General features: G+C 41.3%; 1 protein-coding gene across 6 annotated transcripts in view; it reads right to left on the bottom strand.

Annotated features, from left to right (window-relative positions):
- lsp1a (lymphocyte specific protein 1 a) overlaps positions 1 to 11,343 on the bottom strand; it is a 57,104-nt gene extending 45,761 nt beyond the window's left edge. Inside the window, exons 1-3 of one of the 6 annotated variants that reach the window (XM_085168750.1) lie at positions 11,325 to 11,343; positions 10,946 to 11,036; positions 1,102 to 1,205 (exon numbers count right to left, since the gene is read on the bottom strand). In XM_085168750.1, the coding sequence (XP_085024876.1) occupies positions 1,102 to 1,160 (59 nt within the window). In that variant the 5' untranslated portion in view covers positions 1,161 to 1,205; positions 10,946 to 11,036; positions 11,325 to 11,343. The other 5 variants (XM_085168749.1, XM_085168751.1, XM_085168753.1 and 2 more) reach the window with 5 other exon arrangements.
- Between the last annotated feature and the right edge of the window lie 6,130 nt (positions 11,344 to 17,473).

Here is a 17,473-nt window from a genome sequence, read left to right as displayed (position 1 = left end):
TAGAGACTTGAGGACAGTCATCAATACATGCAAGGATTGTAAACCCAATCCAGACAGTGGACCCAAAAAGATGCAACATGCATAAATCTCCACTGGAAATTCATTAGTTGGGCACTCTGTTATCCCAGAGTGACACAGTCTCAAAGTTAAGAGTCACACATGCTTACAGGTTACTCTGAAATGACCTAGATTAAAACAACGTGAATATAAAACATAGCATGAAAGACCTGGATCTCAAATTTGCTTACGGGGATACCTCCATGGACTGAGCTACTTTGGTTTCCCTCGCAGCTTCCGTGGTGCACCGACTGCTCTGAAGGATGTTACCTCCTATTTAACTCAAACAGTCTGTTTTAAAACTCATCTGTACAGATGTGGCAAACCTGAAAGCCAAGTCAGCCAATAATTTATGTCTACGAGGGATAAAACAGATAAAACATCCTCCCTCTACCGCGCGAGTACCTCAGCATGTGAGCGTGCGTTATCATCTCTGTTAGAAACCACAGTCGCACTGGAACCTCACACAGGATGAAAAACAAAATCCTTCCCAATAGACAGGACGTGCTGCCACCCGCACGAGCCCAGAAAACAAAAGACGAGTCAGGTGACCTTTCAACTCTGACACTGGTCACTGACACCACTTCCCTGGGCGTGGGGCTCGCCTCAAACCTCACTTTACAGTCTTACATTTCCTTTTAAGTGTGTTTTTAATAGAAAATAATAGAGTACAAAGTAGATTTTAATATGATTCCTTTGTTCTTTTTAGGTACACCGAAAGGAAGTAAGGCGATTCAAAATCCCTAAATCCCCCCAAAACCCTGCATGACCCAAAACACTCCCAGTAATCCCACTGTTCCCATTATGTTTACAGCACAAACACACACTTTATCTTGATGTGCTGATATGAAACACTGAGGTTTCCCCTTCAGTCATGCTCCAGAGCTTTAGGGGAAAACCTCACGTCCTGTTTATTGAAGCAAAAAAAGAAGTGAGTGAAATGCGAGTGTGTGTTTGTGTGGCGTTTAAATATTAACCCGATTCTTTCTCTGTGAAACAAACATGAACCAGCAACACGAACGGAAAAACGGATCGACCACATACCTCATCAGGTTCTGTAAACCCTGCTTGCTGGAGTTTCTCCTCACCAGAGCGTTGGACATGCTTTCGCTTCTTTTCTTCTTCTGCTGCTTGGAAATCTTTTCTCCCTGCGGTGGAAATAAAACAGACCACACCGGCCGCTGAGATTAGCTTTCTCCTCTTGTTCCAAATCGACAGTGAAGGCAGCTGTCTGTCCTGCAGCCGTATCAAAGCCCAGAGCTCAGAATGAGTGAGAGAGCGTGTGTGATACACTGTTAAAGACTCTTCACACACACACTGTCTTATTGTTGTAAGTCTCACCACAGTGCTCTCCCCTGCAGTGCTGGTTGGGAATGTCAGCAAAGCTCAGAGGGACTCCCTCCTCTATCTCTCTCTTTCTCAGAGGCTGGGTTTTTAGTCATTACACTCCCCCCCCTCCCACACACACACACCTCACCCCCTCCCTCTGTCCTACATGTGGTTTTCATTGAAGAGCTCAGAGCAGCAGGGCCCAACATCTCTCTTTTTCGTCTCTTTCTTCGCTGCCTTTCCCTGTTATTCTGGGTCATGTGGTCTCCCCCGAGGGGGTATGAAAGATGATACCCTCAACACCCCACCATCAGCCCCCCCAAAATATTCACTACTGAAACATCCTCAACTCCTCCCCAACATTTCAACCCCCCTCCAAATGCCCTAACAGCACTTTAGCACAGAAGAAAACATGGAATATAATAAAAAATATACACAAAAGTACTGATATTGGAGAGAAATACAGCTTATCCTATGGATGCAAGGAGTTTTGTTTGGTTTACATACTATACTTGAATGTTCTAGTGACTTTGGTCCACCAGCACTGAAGCAGGAAACTCTATTCTGCAGAAAGGTGAGGAGGCTGGATGGCGTGCACAAAATGTGATATTCTCTGGTATTACAAAGAGGTAACTTGCAGTGTTGCAGTTTCATGAGCTGCCACTTGAGGCCAACTCCAAAAAAAGAGTCAATCTCAATAAACTCTAGTTTTAAAATGTCCAACTTCACTGCAGAAATAAACTTCTTTACAATGTAGGGGGGAAAAAAGAAAAAGTGTTTTGGCTTCAGACGATTCATCTTGGAACCGATGTGGATTCCCGCCCAGGAGTGGATCAGTTCTTCACAGTCACAGGACCTCTGGAGGGGTCATGGTAGAGTCTGAGGAATGGGGAACATCCACCTTTTAAATACCACGGGTGGTTTATTGTCTGTTAATTTAAGTCGACACTGAAAGCTGTCAATGTGTTAACCATGACTGTTATGATCCTCTAAGTTGCAGCTCCCTGGTCTCACAGGTACAGAGTATTAGGGCCACTTTAAGAAAAAGAAAATAATTTGTTCGTCATTTCAAGACTAAAGTTGAAATTTTGAGATTAAAGTCAAAAATTTATTTTGAGAAAAAAGTTGAAATGTGTAACTGCCACGACTGCAGCGCCCTCTACAAAATACCTGGTGTAGGTGAGTGGCCTGAGTGTGTGTGTGTGTGTGTGTGAGTGAACGGCTGGGCCTGGGGCTTGCTGAGCCTTGGCCCCTGTGGGAGATTGTCATGGAGGGGGAGGTTCAAACTCTCCACCCTCCCTGTTGGACGCTGCTGCCCCTCCCTGAGATGTGGGTGCTTGTTGGTTCTGGGGTGTGTGGCTGGATGTTCAGGCATGGTCGTTGACCTGCTCCTCCTCCTGCTGGGATGGGTGCACAGATATCACCAAGGTGTGCGGCTTCAGGTCTTCAGTACTCTTAGAGGCCCTGGATGGCCTGGTTCTCCTGGAGACATCTCTTCTGCCTCTGGCTCCTGGGGGGGCGTCATTGTGGCTTTCCTCCCTCATTTTCAAGTACATTTTGAGATCAAGACACACACACACACACACACACGACAAGAACTTAACTTATGTGCCTGTGCATTTTCTAATTTTTGTATTCTAGGTGCTGTATGTTTCTTTGTCTTACAGGTGCGGCAGTTGACAAAATATTGTGCATTTCTGTTCGTACTCTATACTTTTAATACATCATCTATCCCCCCCCACCCCTCCCTGCCTGGCCTTTCTTAGACATTTTCATTCTGTATACCACAAATAATGTAATACCTAAAATAACAAATAGAATTTAATACATAAAGAGCCTATAGAGAATTTATGATCTTGGAAAAGCAAAATGTGTTTGGCACAGCAGTGAATTCAGATCATAATTCTGATTGTAAAAGCAGCCACACGGGATAAAAAAGAAAAACTTTTGTGCCACAAAGTTTGTGTGTAAACTACATGTGCCTACTCTTTCATTTCAACATGTATCCATGATCCTTAAAGGAGAATCACTACGAGCGATGAGATGAATGTGGATGGCAAGAAAGATGAGACACTCAGTTGCAGACAGCTATACAGCTGATTGTTCCAAGTGTACTTTCAACTCAGCAATAAAAAAATTTAAAAAAGCCTTTTTAATTAAAAAGTCCTTTACTCAGGAAAAAGTTTTCTCAAACTACTGTTCATTGCTGACAGGATACAGAGGTTTCATGAACCTTAACATATACTGTCAATACTTTAAGGAATTTTAAATCGTTGCAGATTTAAATCTACTGCGCTCATTTAAATATTGGTTTAATGCTACAGAAGAAACAGTGCCACAAGATTGTGTAATTAACAGTGCGAAAGACACGATTAGAGAAAATACAGAAAGAATCATTTTTCCCTTGAATGGAAAAAACCGTTCCACTTCTGGAAATAATGATGCCATTGCAACCTTCGTCTGGACTGCGACGTCCACTCTGGCTGAACTCGTAGCCGTGTGCCCTTCACACTCAGACAAACAAACTCCGCGTTTTGGTCTTCGCCCACTTCTTCAAAACCCTCACACATTTACAACACACCGCTGTTGCTACGGTTACCAGCTCAAGCAGATCTTACTCAGTGGCACGTCAAACAAAAGGGCATTCTGGGAAGGGAATTCGTGGTGTGGCGGCCCCCTTCGTGCTCAAGCTCATAAAACTGAGCAGAGAAGTGACTGACCTGAACAAACTTGACACTCGCACACTGTAAAACAAAACAACCCCCCCAAGAAACAGATCAGTTTTTTGCCAACTTACGTCTACTGAGACTTGAAACCCAAAGCCTTGAAAAAAAATTTAAAGAAGGAAAAAGGCCAGTTTTTTTTTTTCTTTGAGAAACTGTGTGTACATCCTCTGGTCTCCATAAGAAATGCATGAGAAGACAGTGCTTCATTAACCTTGATTAATGCTCTCAGTAAACTGGCTCCAAATACTAAATCCTCCAAGTGCTAAAAACTGCACTCATGACTGCCACCTGAAGCTGCCTCAAAGAGTCTTTCTCTGTACACTGTGCCATTTTAAAATGCCCAGTACAAAATTTGAGCCTCTATGGATCGTTTTCCACTTTATGGCAAATGGACTGGTTCTTATAAAGCGCTTTTCTACTCATCTGAGCACTCAAAGCGCTTTCACCCATTCGCACAAGCACATCTTTCTAAGTGCTTCAGAGCTAACATTCACACACATTCATACTCCGATGGATGCATCGGAGAGCAATTTGGGGTTAGTATCTTGCCCAAGGATATTTGGCTTGTAGACTAGGGGAAGCCAGGAATCGAACCACCAACCTTCCGATCAGTGGATGACCTGCTCTACCTGAGCTACAGCCACCCAACAGCTCTATGATTAATGTGCTTTAATTAGTTTTAATTCTTTTTTCAAAAAGTCTAATTCAGTACAGGAAGCCCTAGTTTTTTAGGGTATGAGAGGGAAAAAAGCAAGATTACATCTCAATTTTTTATTTTTATTTTCTTATTTTAACAATTCATCTATTTGGATTTTGTTTGTGCTTCAAGTTAAGGTGATGACTCAATCTTTTAAACTGACACTCGTGCCAACACAGGGAGTTGTGGGGTGCGTCTTTTACATTCAGTATAGTTTAAGGTCTCATTGGGTAGTTTCAAGGTTTACTGAAACCAACCTCATTGGTCCATTGTAGCCAATAAAGTTGTTACTGTAGGAGGGAAACAGGCTTCATTCATTACATTCAGTCTCTAGACGCTAAACAGATGAAGGTAAAATCTCAAAACTTCATAACAGACTTCAAACAATCTGTGGCATTAGAGTGGTTACATTCATCTTTTATATATTATGTTTATTAGAACTCTGAGCGTATAATTTACATCCAAAGAATGTTTTAGTCCAACTGTTGCTGTGGAACTGATTCAACACAAGAGCTTAATGGAAGAAGTGGAGCCATTAATAAACTGTGGTGAAGTGTTCGAGTGTTTCTCAACATGACGCAGTGAATTTCCCCATCAGTTTCAGTCAGAATTCATGTTCTCTCTACAAGCATGTTAGTGTTGGACTCTGAAGTGATGTTCTGTGGTAAGAGCTGTAGATTAATTCTCCCTGCGGTGGAGCAGCATGTTGGTAGATTTCTAATCTTTCCCGTTTCATTGCTGGAGAAAGAGAAAAAAAAAAAGACTTGCATGAGGCCCGAAGCGTTTCGTTTCACAGCAGGATGCCAGGGCTGAACTTTTGTGGTTTCTGTAGAAGTAAATGAAGCTCATGTGGATGATTTACACGAGTGGGGACATCCAGCTGTGAGTCAGACATTTGTTCTCCACAGTAAAATAGACTTTCTCCAACAAACATTATGAGAATAGCATTCATGTGACAGTTGATTGCCACATTTATCACATCTCTCTTTGCTATTTCAATTATCCAACATTTTAATAAGTGCTTTAAGACTGATATGCCGTGAAAATTCCACTATCAGAAGGAGGAGCATTAGGAAAACAGCTTAGCTTGAGCTGTAATAAGTACAATCACCAGCCGAAACTGTTAAACACTTTAGAAATTGTTGTTAATGCCGATATGTAAATCTGCCAATCACATGCCAGCAACTCAATAGCTTTATACAAGCGGACAGACAAAAATCAACAATTGAAGTTCAAGCAGAGCAAAAATTGTGGTTGAAACATGATTTAAGAGACTTAGGAATGGTTGTTGGTGCCAGAAAGGCTGGTCTGAGTATTTCAGAAACTGCTGATCTGATCACACAACCACCTCTGGATGGGTCTCGATGGCAGAGGAGAATGGCCAGACTGCGTCAAGCCAATAGTAAGGGAACAGTAGCGCGAACACTCATAAGAATGAAGAAGATGCAGAAGAACATCTCTGAACACACATGTTGCATGCTACAGCAGCAGAAGACCAGACCAGACCAGACGCGACGCATGCTACAGCGGCACAAGACCAGACCAGACGCGACGCATGCTACAGCGGCACAAGACCAGACCAGACGCGACGCATGCTACAGCGGCACAAGACCAGACCAGACGCGACGCATGCTACAGCGGCACAAGACCAGACCAGACGCGACGCATGCTACAGCGGCACAAGACCAGACCAGACGCGACGCATGCTACAGCGGCACAAGACCAGACCAGACGCGACGCATGCTACAGCGGCACAAGACCAGACCAGACGCGACGCATGCTACAGCGGCACAAGACCAGACCAGACGCGACGCATGCTACAGCGGCACAAGACCAGACCAGACCAGACGCATGCTACAGCGGCACAAGACCAGAACAGGTGCAGGCTACAGCGGCACAAGACCAGAACAGGTGCATGCTACAGCAGCAGAAGACCAGACCAGACCAGACGCATGCTACAGCGGCACAAGACCAGACCAGACCAGACCAGACGCATGCTACAGCGGCACAAGACCAGACCAGGTTCAGGCTACAGCGGCAGAAGACCAGAACAGCTCCAGGCTACAGCGGGACAAGACCAAAACAGGTGCAGGCTACAGCGGCACAAGACCACACCAGGTGCATGCTACAGCGGCACAAGACCACACCAGGTGCATGCTACAGCGGCACAAGACCACACCAGGTGCATGCTACAGCAGCAGAAGACCACACCAGGTGCATGCTACAGCAGCAGAAGACCAGACCAGGTCCAGGCTACAGCAGCAGAAGACCAGACCAGGTGCATGCTACAGCAGCAGAAGACCACACCAGGTCCAGGCTACAGCGGCAGAAGACCACACCAGGTTCCACACATGTCAGGTAAGAACAGGAATCTAAGGCTAGAGTTAGAGGCTCACCAAAACTGGCTAATAGAAGACTGGAGAAAAACTCAGTGGATTGATGACATTTCAATTTCTGCAGCAACATTCAGATGGTAGAGTCAGAATTTGGTGTAAACAACATGAAAGCCTGGATGCACCCTGCCTTGTATCAACAGTTCAGACCACCGGGGGTGTGGTTTCAACCTAATAGAGCGCCTTTGGTATGTGATGGAATGGGAGATTAACATCATGGATGTGCATCAAATCGGCAGCAAAGTGCTATGCTATCATATCAAAATAGACCAAAATCTCTGAGGAACATTTCCAGCACCTTGCTGAATTTGTGCCACAAAGAATTAAGGCAGTTCTGAAGGAACAAGGGGTTCCGGCCTAGTACTATCAAAAGGTGTGTCTAATGAACAGGCCATGGAGTGTAATTCAAGTCTGAGAACATCATCATCTTTGTCGTCTACACAGGGGGACCACAAAAGAAGCAAAGCAGCTCACATTTTTCTGTTAAACATATTTTGGAAGCTTGTATTGCAGGTATTTAAAAGTGGATCACCTCAGGAGAGGTTGTCCATTCCTATATATCTATGTATATCTCCTAACTGATTGTTTTTCATACACAATAAGTCATGCAAAAATATAAATTTCAATAAAAATCTAAATCTATTTTATGATTAATATGGACTAGATTGCACATGTAAATTGGTGATATTACTTCTTGTGCATTTTTTTAAAATCAGACTGATATTTACATTATTAAATCAAAATTTACCATCAGCATACCACGCTGGAAGTGTACAGCTGAAGATCTTATAGATAATATTGTACAAAGCCGCTCACAGACACAGGCAGCTGTGTTTTATCGCCTCCACCTTCCTCGCTGGAGAACAAACACTTCCATCCATCAGCAGAGACACAGCCCTCTCTCTGTGTTGGTTCACTTTCAGCTCAAAGCAAACAAATCTGAGCTGTGCCGTTTTGTATTTCTGAAGGTTATCTGGTTCTGCCAGGTATCGACCTGCCACTGGTCCATTTAGATTTACACTCTAGAGGTAAAATATCTTTCAGATGTCACACCTGGATTCAGTATCAGAAGCAGTTCTAACAGCTGGATTTGCAAAGGTAAACTCATGGCTTGTTGGCTTACTCTTTTAAGATTTTCATTATGAACGTCCACATTTAATGGCAACAGTGTGTCTACCCATTCTGAATTTCCACAATAAAACCTGCAATTTCTCCTGAAAATCTCCTGTAATGTGTGTCCCTCTCAGGTCTTAATATTTAATTGTAACAAATGTAAGTTTTTGTGTTTGTCTAATGTTACTCGGCTTTTCTAGACAGCATATTTGTCAAAGCGAACTAGCAGCAGGCAACCAAGATACAAGCAGAGCTGTATACCCTTATCGACCTCTCTTAATTGAACATGATTGACTGAAAGCAGGGTAAATGTTTAACATTTCAGAAGCAGATGAACAAAATAGTCATTTCTAACATAAATAATATAATACAGCTTGCTCTGCCAAAGCAATTAGTTATTTTTTCAAAAAGTGCTACAAATCCTGCAGATTTTTTGGGCTGTGAGATAAAAATCTGCTTATTTTGGCAGAAGCAGGATTAAATCTCCAGGTCCTCGGAATAAAATAACATTTCGATCAACCAGATCTGCCAACTCTCTGCTTTCTGAGAGAACTGGAGAGATGTGTTGATCCAATAGTTGCAGGGATCGTGCCAGCTCAGGGAGTGTTAACCTGCGACCCAGAATATGTTCCTACCTCTCTGCTATCCGGTGCCAGAGCTGCTCTCATCACCTCCCACTCAGGGCTAGGCAGCGAATCTGAGATCTCCCCACCTGACACCAAAAAACCTATCAACCTCTCCTTGACAGACGAGTTTAACGCAGGAATTCAATCATAAGTAATTTGAGAACAGCAATCAGGAAGCACTGGATTTCATATAAGTGAGACGTCATATTTTTCAGGTTGTAAATTCAACACATGAGGCCTTTTTGACTTTAGTCGGTTCAATTTTTCTTTTATTTTCCAGTTGCAGTCAAAAATTTTACAAACAAAACAATCAACACCCACTAAAAAATGTGCTGGGAGGTTTGAGTGCATAGATTTCTGGATGTTGTAGCCATCCACCCACAAACGTGGACAAGTCGCCAGTCTATCACAAGACTAACAGAGAGACAGAATCATTCACACCTACAGCAAATTTAGATCAACGATGAATCTAACAAGCAAGTCTTGTTGGACTGGGAGCAGCAATGAGTTGCCTGAGAGAACCCGGAGTTGACTGTTCCAGAATTAGTCCAGAAATAGCTACATTTCCTATGCACAAAATTTACATCGCACTGACCCACATGAATCCTTGCACAAGCTGCAGAAATAACGTGTAAATCCTCACAGCCACAGCAACTCATTGTACAGCTGTGAATATCTGTGGAGGCATCGGGTTTCAGATTCTTCAGATGATTAAACTGTGGAAACAAACTGACAAGAGGAAAGATGATCCGAAAAAAAGAAAAAAGATCTAAGGCTGAAGATGACGGAGTGAACATCTGCTTCTGGATGATACCGCCTCAGTTCTCTGAAGGGTTTGTGTGACGGTAGCACACATAAACTTGATATTAGGCCCATTTTTAAGCCCTCGAGGTGTTTTTACTCAAGAACATGATCACTTTGTTTTCTGCCTGTGGTGGTAAATAAAGACAAGTTTCCATGCCAGCAGAGATCTGCTGACACCCGGCTCATAATGAAACCTTTTTAGTCAGGATAAACCTCAGAGACTGTAGTTTTTCTTTCAGCCGGGTGGCAAAGCGCCAAGGGGCATAGAAGAGATAGATCCTGAACTCTCAGCTTCGGACACTGTGGGGTTCCCTTGGCTGACATTCCTTTTCAGTTTTTCATGGTGGTCAGGGACATTGGCATGAGATTAGAACATTAGGGTAGTGAACCCAAACTTTAAAGAGAGGAACACAGAGTGTTTTACAAACAGTTAAAAAACACAGAGTCCATCGTAGTCGTGAAAAAGCAGACCAGCTTTTTACCCTTGTTGGAATTGTCATGGGAATTGTATTCAGTCTCTGTGTTTTGCAGACTGGGAGAGTGAATATAACAATGTTTCTTAATATTTTTTCGGAGATGTCGCAGGAGCATGTGGCGCAGGACCACTGCGACATAACATCACTCTCTAATAGTCAACGCAAGCATGGTACATCTATACTCATCACCACGTTTTATCCAATACACAGTGCCCGGGTCATTACTCATAGAAAGTAATGCATTACTTTACTTTTAAAAAAAAAAGAAAAAGTAATGCATTACTTACTGTTCCTTTTAAAAAAAAAAGAAGTAATGCATTACTTTTTTTTAAAAAAAGGTACAGTAAGTAATGCATTACTTTTTAAAAAAAAAAAAGTAATGCATTACTTTTTAAAAAAAAAAAGTAATGCATTACTTTTTTTAAAAAAAAAAGTAATGCATTACTTTTTAAAAAAAAAAAAGTAATGCATTACTTTTTTTAAAAAAAAAGTAATGCATTACTTTTTAAAAAAAAAAAAAGTAATGCATTACTTTTTAAAAAAAAAAAAAAAAAAGGTACAGTAAGTATTTTTCTTTTTAGATTAAGCAGAAAAAAAAGAATATTGTACTATACATTGCTTAGTGTGTAATTATGTCTTCCAACAAACTGATACACACTCACACACTTAGAAATTATATATTAAAACAAACAGAGGGCACTGAGGAGTGCTACCAACTACTCACCTGAGCTCCTATACAAGATGGTGCAGTCTACACTCTGGGCCCAGTAGCTTTACTGTAAGTGTGGGAGGCCTCAGCGACGAGGGCTAACTTCCTGACAGAGATAAAACTAACTCCAAACAAAAACAAAGAGTTGGTTTTATAATAAAATAAATATAAAACAAGTGAATCTTTGAAGGCATTAGCCAGGATCCAGCACAATCCAAACAAATATGGGTGTCAACACACAGGCTCACAGATCTCAACCACTCTGGGATTCCACATATAGTACAATTTGTTTGACTAACATAAAGATCAAAGCTAAAACAAAAGGCAGTGAAATAAACATGAATGTGTATAAGGTTGTTTTGGGTATGTTAAATTATGCATTTCAGCTACATACCATAAACACCAGAGAGAGAAGCCACAGGTGCCTCGCATCAGGCCCTAATTTGAGATTTGTTGGGGAAGGAGTTAGGACTCAGGGTGCGTTCATGAAAGCGTGTGGTGATGCATTCACTGACACCAGGCAGCATTCTCCACCACAAACATCACAAACAACAAGTACTGAAAACAAGCCAGTGGGTGTGTCTGTATGGGTTTTTCTTTTCTTGGTTTTCCAAGTTGGGATATAGTCTTTTTTGAAGTCCTCATCTTAGGAATGGTTACTGGTAAATATTAGTAAGTCCAACAGATGGGGGATGTTACTGCTTTCCATGCAGCTCAGATTCATTTATTCTAAATCAGTTCTGTCTGAAGGGGTAAAGTTGTGTACAAAATACTCAGATAGGCTCTGATCAACTGGAAAAAAAAGGCTAATGGCATCATAATACTTTTTATTCTGTTTAAAGAATGAAATCTGAAGTAACTTATTTCGAGAAATTAACCTGGATTATTTGTCTCTTGTGTTTCAAACAGCACAAGAACTGACTGCTTTGCTGTATTAAAGAACCGGACTGACTCAGTGACATGTGGAGGTGGTAAATTTAAACCGTTTGCATTGTTTTCTGTTTTTGTTCAGTTGTGCAAGCTCCAGGCCTTTATGGGCTTTAGTCAGGATGGCTTTTACTGCACTCAGATCCCACTGAGAACTTAACGGCATGTATGAGAGTAGTGATAGCGCATTCAGGTAGAGGAATGCAGCCTCATTAAAGCAGCAGTAAGTAGAAACAATGCATTCCTGCAGAGTGAGGTAAAGATAAACCAAGCAAGTAATATCAAGCTTGAGAAAAAAATTAAAATACCCTCAAAGAATCGAGAAAATATATAAAAGTTCTATAAAATATGAAATCAGAAATATCAGTTCAGTGAACATCTCATAAAACTAGAGTTTGTAGCTCAGGTTTGGTCTCCACCAGCCACTAAAAACAACATTCATTATATTTCTATGACAGAAAGAGGACTAGAAATATCCTAAGAATGCATATACAAGCCATTCTTACCCCCAGGTGCAATAATGATGCTTTGTTGCGTCAGTTATTTGATTCCCCACCAGCTGTGGCGATATTTGCTCCCTGGAGAATATGGTCTTGTTTTAGAGATCTAAGAAGTCCGTGTTTGGAGGTTGGAAGGATGGTAAGTTGCTGGTTTACCTCCCAAAAGGCCATTGTTTGTGGCACGTTAGGACCAAGGTGTTTTGCAGAATTCTTTGCTTTTTTACTGCATATTATTTTTCTTGCCATCCACTTGGTTTTAGTCGCTGGTTAGATTTACAAATGAAAACCACTTGGTTAAATATTGCATTTTTTGGTAAAAAGGCCACAGTTAAGTCATGGCAGCTGCCCAAGCATTAGCTAGATACGAAGCAACTGAGAACTAGCATGAATACTCAAGAGATATCTCATGGACTAACTGATTAGTCAAAAAAAGATGTGCATTATGGGAAATTATGAGATATTTTCAGTCACATTTAATTAGAATAATGGGCACACAACAAACTGAAAAAATGTTCTCCAGATTCGTTTATTGCTTAACCCTTTAAAGCCGGTTGGAGCGGGCACGCTCTGTTTTGTGTAACTATTTTTAAATCCCGGTAGCTCTGCAATCACGTGAGCTAGCACAATAAACATTTTTGCATATGAAACCGGAGGAGTTGTATTTACATCTTATGCCATCAGCTTGTCCTCGGTCACAGTTTCCTTCCACATATAGTTTTGCAAAAACTGCATAAAAAGCACTTGCAGCAACAAAAACATAATATTCCAGAAACACGCTTTGCCGATCCGATCAGCTGTTCATAACACTTCCTACGTTGGAATAGACGTCAGCACGAACTTTTGCATGTCTGCCATTACCTGCCCGAAACCGGAAGTGACGTCATTTTCGCGGAAATGTAGTTTTTTTTTTTTACCATCAGGGCCTCATGAGCCTATACTGGTGTTTTTAAAAGTTATCTTTGACTTTATGACTTTCTGTGTGGTTTCTGGGATGCTTAGGACTCATATTGCACTGCTGGAAATAGTTTATTTTGATGCATATGCTGCTTTTTTGCAAATTTGCATTGTAATATTTATTTTCGTTTTTCCTGCAGTATATAAAAATTGGTGTATTTCAAAAATAAAACTATGAAGACACTCAAAATAAATTTCCTGTGGTGGGAAACTATTTTGTGCAACTTTTTTGTATTTACAGTTTTGAGGGATAAGCCTCTTATATTTCTCTAACTAGAAATATATGTTAAAAAAACAAAATCGATTTTCAATTTTTTTGTAGTTTATTGCACTTTTTTGCAATTTATGTAATTGCTATGCACTTAATGCAGACATATTATTAAAATTTAGGCTGTAATGGTTGTATTGATGTATAGCAACTTGAAATGCTCCCAAAAAATGGCTCCACAGCATGTAAAAATATAATATAAGCTCTGGCGGACTTGGTTCTATGGTAGGTTAAAGGGTTAAGCTGTTAGTTGTGGCAGCACAGACACATGTGATCAATGTAATGACGGACCCAAGGTGTTACAGCGTGCTTCCTTACAGTTGTGTGTTCCATGCATGGCAGCACATCACCCAGCTGCATCACAAATTCCTTATTAAAAAAAGAACATCTAAACTCGTCTTTATTAGCTTCAATAGGCCAGACCACAAATATCACACTGCTTGCTGTGGTCTGGACTCTCAGCAGGTATTTCGTTGGATTAGGGGTGTAATTAGTGGGAAAGACCAACCTTATTTCGCAGGTAACTGGATCAGCCTTTAACAACCGAAGGATTTGTGGCATCTTGCTGATGGTGCACATTTTGTTCCAGATGTAAATCCAGAGGTTGAACATTATCTGTTATTATAATACAATTAGAAGATTGTATATTAACTGTCAGACTGTGTTCTCATGGAAAATTACATTTGTCTGAAAGGAGTCACTAGTGACGTGCGATGCCACTGATTTCCTGTCTGATCTGATACCAAGTGAAATTCCGTCTTGTATCAGCGATACTGATCCGATACAGATACTTGATGTGCTTGGAAAATCTATCTTTAAAATGAGTGTATTTCAAACTCTGCCTTTATAATGAATACAAAACATTAGATTTCATCTTATTAAATACTTTGAGTTGTATTTTTATTTTTAGAGTGTACGCTGTATATTTTAAAGATACTATTTAATTAAAAATACTCTACAATTTAAACAAATACGATTCTATATTTTTTAAAGCTGCGGTGAATTCCCATCATGTAAACATAGACACAAAACTCTAAGCCTGGACTAAGTCACTTTCCAGAATTCAGCAGTGTTACACTTCGCCAACAGCTCCACATCTTCTCCCTCCGTACCTGGATAGTGCCCGCCTGCAGCACCTGTCGCTCTCCTCCTCTTCAGTTCGCCTCATCATGAACTCATCATCATCAACATCATCTGTGTTATAATTTATTTTTGTTTGTGTTTGACAAGGTTTGTGTCACAAACTGCATCTTGGCTGTTTGTGGAGCTGAAGTAGGGCCACACATGACTCTGCTTACGATCATCATCTGACAAACCCAATAGTAAAGTTACTTTCCACTGTGTTCCTGTTAATGACAAACTACAAATTTACCCCAAATTACTTAAATATCGATATTTTAATATGAGAATCAGTGTAATTCAATTCAATTCAATTCAATTTTATTTATATAGCGACAAATCACAACAAAAGTCGCCTCAAGGCGCTTCATAGATACAGAGAAAAACCCAACAATCATATGACCCCCTATGAGCAGCACTTTGGCGACAGTGGGAAGGAAAAACTCCCTTTTAACAGGAAGAAACCTCCAGCAGAACCAGGCTCAGAGAGGGGCGGGGCCATCTGCTGTGATTGGTTGGGGCGAGAGAAGGAAGACAGGATGAAGACATGCTGTGGAAGAGAGACAGAGGTTAATAACAGATATGATTCAATACAGAGAGGTCTGTTAACACATAGTGAGTGAGAAAGGTGACTGGAAAGGAAAAACTCAATGCATCATGGGAATCCCCCGGCAGCCTACATCTATTGCAGCATAACTAAGGGAGGATTCAGGGTCACCTGGTCCAGCCCTAACTATATGCTTTAGCAAAAAGGAAAGTTTGAAGCCTAATCTTAAAAGTAGAGATAGTGTCTGTCTCCTGAATCCAAACTGGAAGCTGGTTCCACAGAAGAGGGGCCTGAAAACTGAAGGCTCTCCCTCCCATTCTACTTTTAAATACTCTAGGAACAACAAGTAGGCCTGCAGAGCGAGAGCGAAGTGCAAAAAGCAAAAAAAGCCTTGATAGTGTCACAAACCATTGACAACACACAGGACTCCTCACTGTCAAGAGATTGTTTAATGTTAGAAATCTCCTTGTCCGTCCATCCAGTATTTTCAAACAGACTGATTTCGATTTTCGATGATGCCAAGATGTGTCATTACGCTGATGCTTTAAATGTTATGTCTCACCATGCTAAAAGCACAATCACTCAACAAAGTTCTACTTTGATGCCAAATCTGTACTACCCCGTTCATAATTAAATAATCACTAGATAGCAGTACCATCCACCTAAGGTGTGTTAAGGCTTAGAGTTAAGAATGTGGCTGGTTTATGTGACAGGTAGATTTGTGCAAAAGTCCCTGTAGCTAGTCGGCATCACATGTGCCTAGAGACAAGCCAACAATCATCTGGGAATCACTGATCACCGTGGAAAATGCGTATTCCCCAACCAGTTGGCGAGTTTCACAGCGACTGCCATCATCTTCAACAACCACTAGCAGCGGGCTTGCAACCTGTGGATACCAGGAAGCCGCCAACAGGTCTCCAGATGTGTGTGATACTTTTGAGCTAAACTTGTGAAGCCAATTTTTTATTTTTTATTTTTTTCATGGTTGCAGGTGGGATTACTCAGAGAGTTATGAACAGATTTGCACAAACAAAATTACCAGAGGTTCTCAAGCTGGTGGCCTGTCCTAACACGGCACTTAACCATCCAAGTCCAAGTGCATGTTTACACATTCTCTAACAAATCTATTCAATTCAATTCAATTTTATTTATATAGCGCCAAATCACAACAAATGTCGCCTCAAGGCGCTTCATAGATACAGAGAAAAACCCAACAATCATATGACCCCCTATGAGCAGCACTTTGGCGACAGTGGGAAGGAAAAACTCCCTTTTAACAGGAAGAAACCTCCGGCAGAACCAGGCTCAGGGAGGGGCGGGGCCATCTGCTGTGATTGGTTGGGGTGAGAGAAGGAAGACAGAATAAAGACATGCTGTGGAAGAGAGACAGAGATTAATAACAGATATGATTCAATGCAGAGAGGTCTGTTAACACATAGTGAGTGAGAAAGGTGACTGGAAAGGAAAAACTCAATGCATCATGGGAATCCCCCGGCAGCCTACATCTATTGCAGCATAACTAAGGGAGGATTCAGGGTCACCTGGTCCAGCCCTAACTATATGCTTTAGCAAAAAGGAAAGTTTGAAGCCTAATCTTAAAAGTAGAGATAGTGTCTGTCTCCCGACATCTAGATTTAGAAAAATCTAGTTTTTATGCATTTTGTGGCTTAGCTATGAAAGCGGTGACACGCTCTCCTCTCACATATTTATCAAGAACAAAACAATTTTTACTGCAGCAGCTCTCATTGAGGAAGCATCGTAGATCCGTGCTGGGGAACACATGTGGACCGTGCCGAGTCCAGCTGAACTGCACACCCATCTTTTCAAATAGTTCAGAGCATTGTTTGATTATCCTCGAGCAGTCAAACAAACCGGAGGCTCATATGGACTGCAGAGCACCCAGTCACCCCAAAAGTTTATGTGCATCTGGAAATTTTTGAAAGGACAATAGCTTAACGAAGGCATATAAAACTCAAATAGATAAAACTGGGAGGACTAATCTGGAACAAAGTCTGGTTTCATGTATGTTGAAGGAATGCTAGGCTTCACACTAAATAGATGTGTTTAATAAAATCAGCAACCAGCAAACTTTGGGCTCAGATAGCACCAATAATAAGAACAAGTGTACTTAGTGGAGGGGTATTAATCAGCTCGAGCATTACAGTTTTGTCCACGTGCTTCCTTACGACCTAATTTAGCTTTATTTCCTCAGTTTAAATATCCATAGT

This window comes from Neolamprologus multifasciatus, chromosome 7, assembly GCF_963576455.1.
Source record: "Neolamprologus multifasciatus chromosome 7, fNeoMul1.2, whole genome shotgun sequence".
Classification (NCBI taxonomy): domain Eukaryota; kingdom Metazoa; phylum Chordata; class Actinopteri; order Cichliformes; family Cichlidae; genus Neolamprologus; species Neolamprologus multifasciatus.
This window is presented reverse-complemented; position numbering and strand designations above follow the sequence as displayed.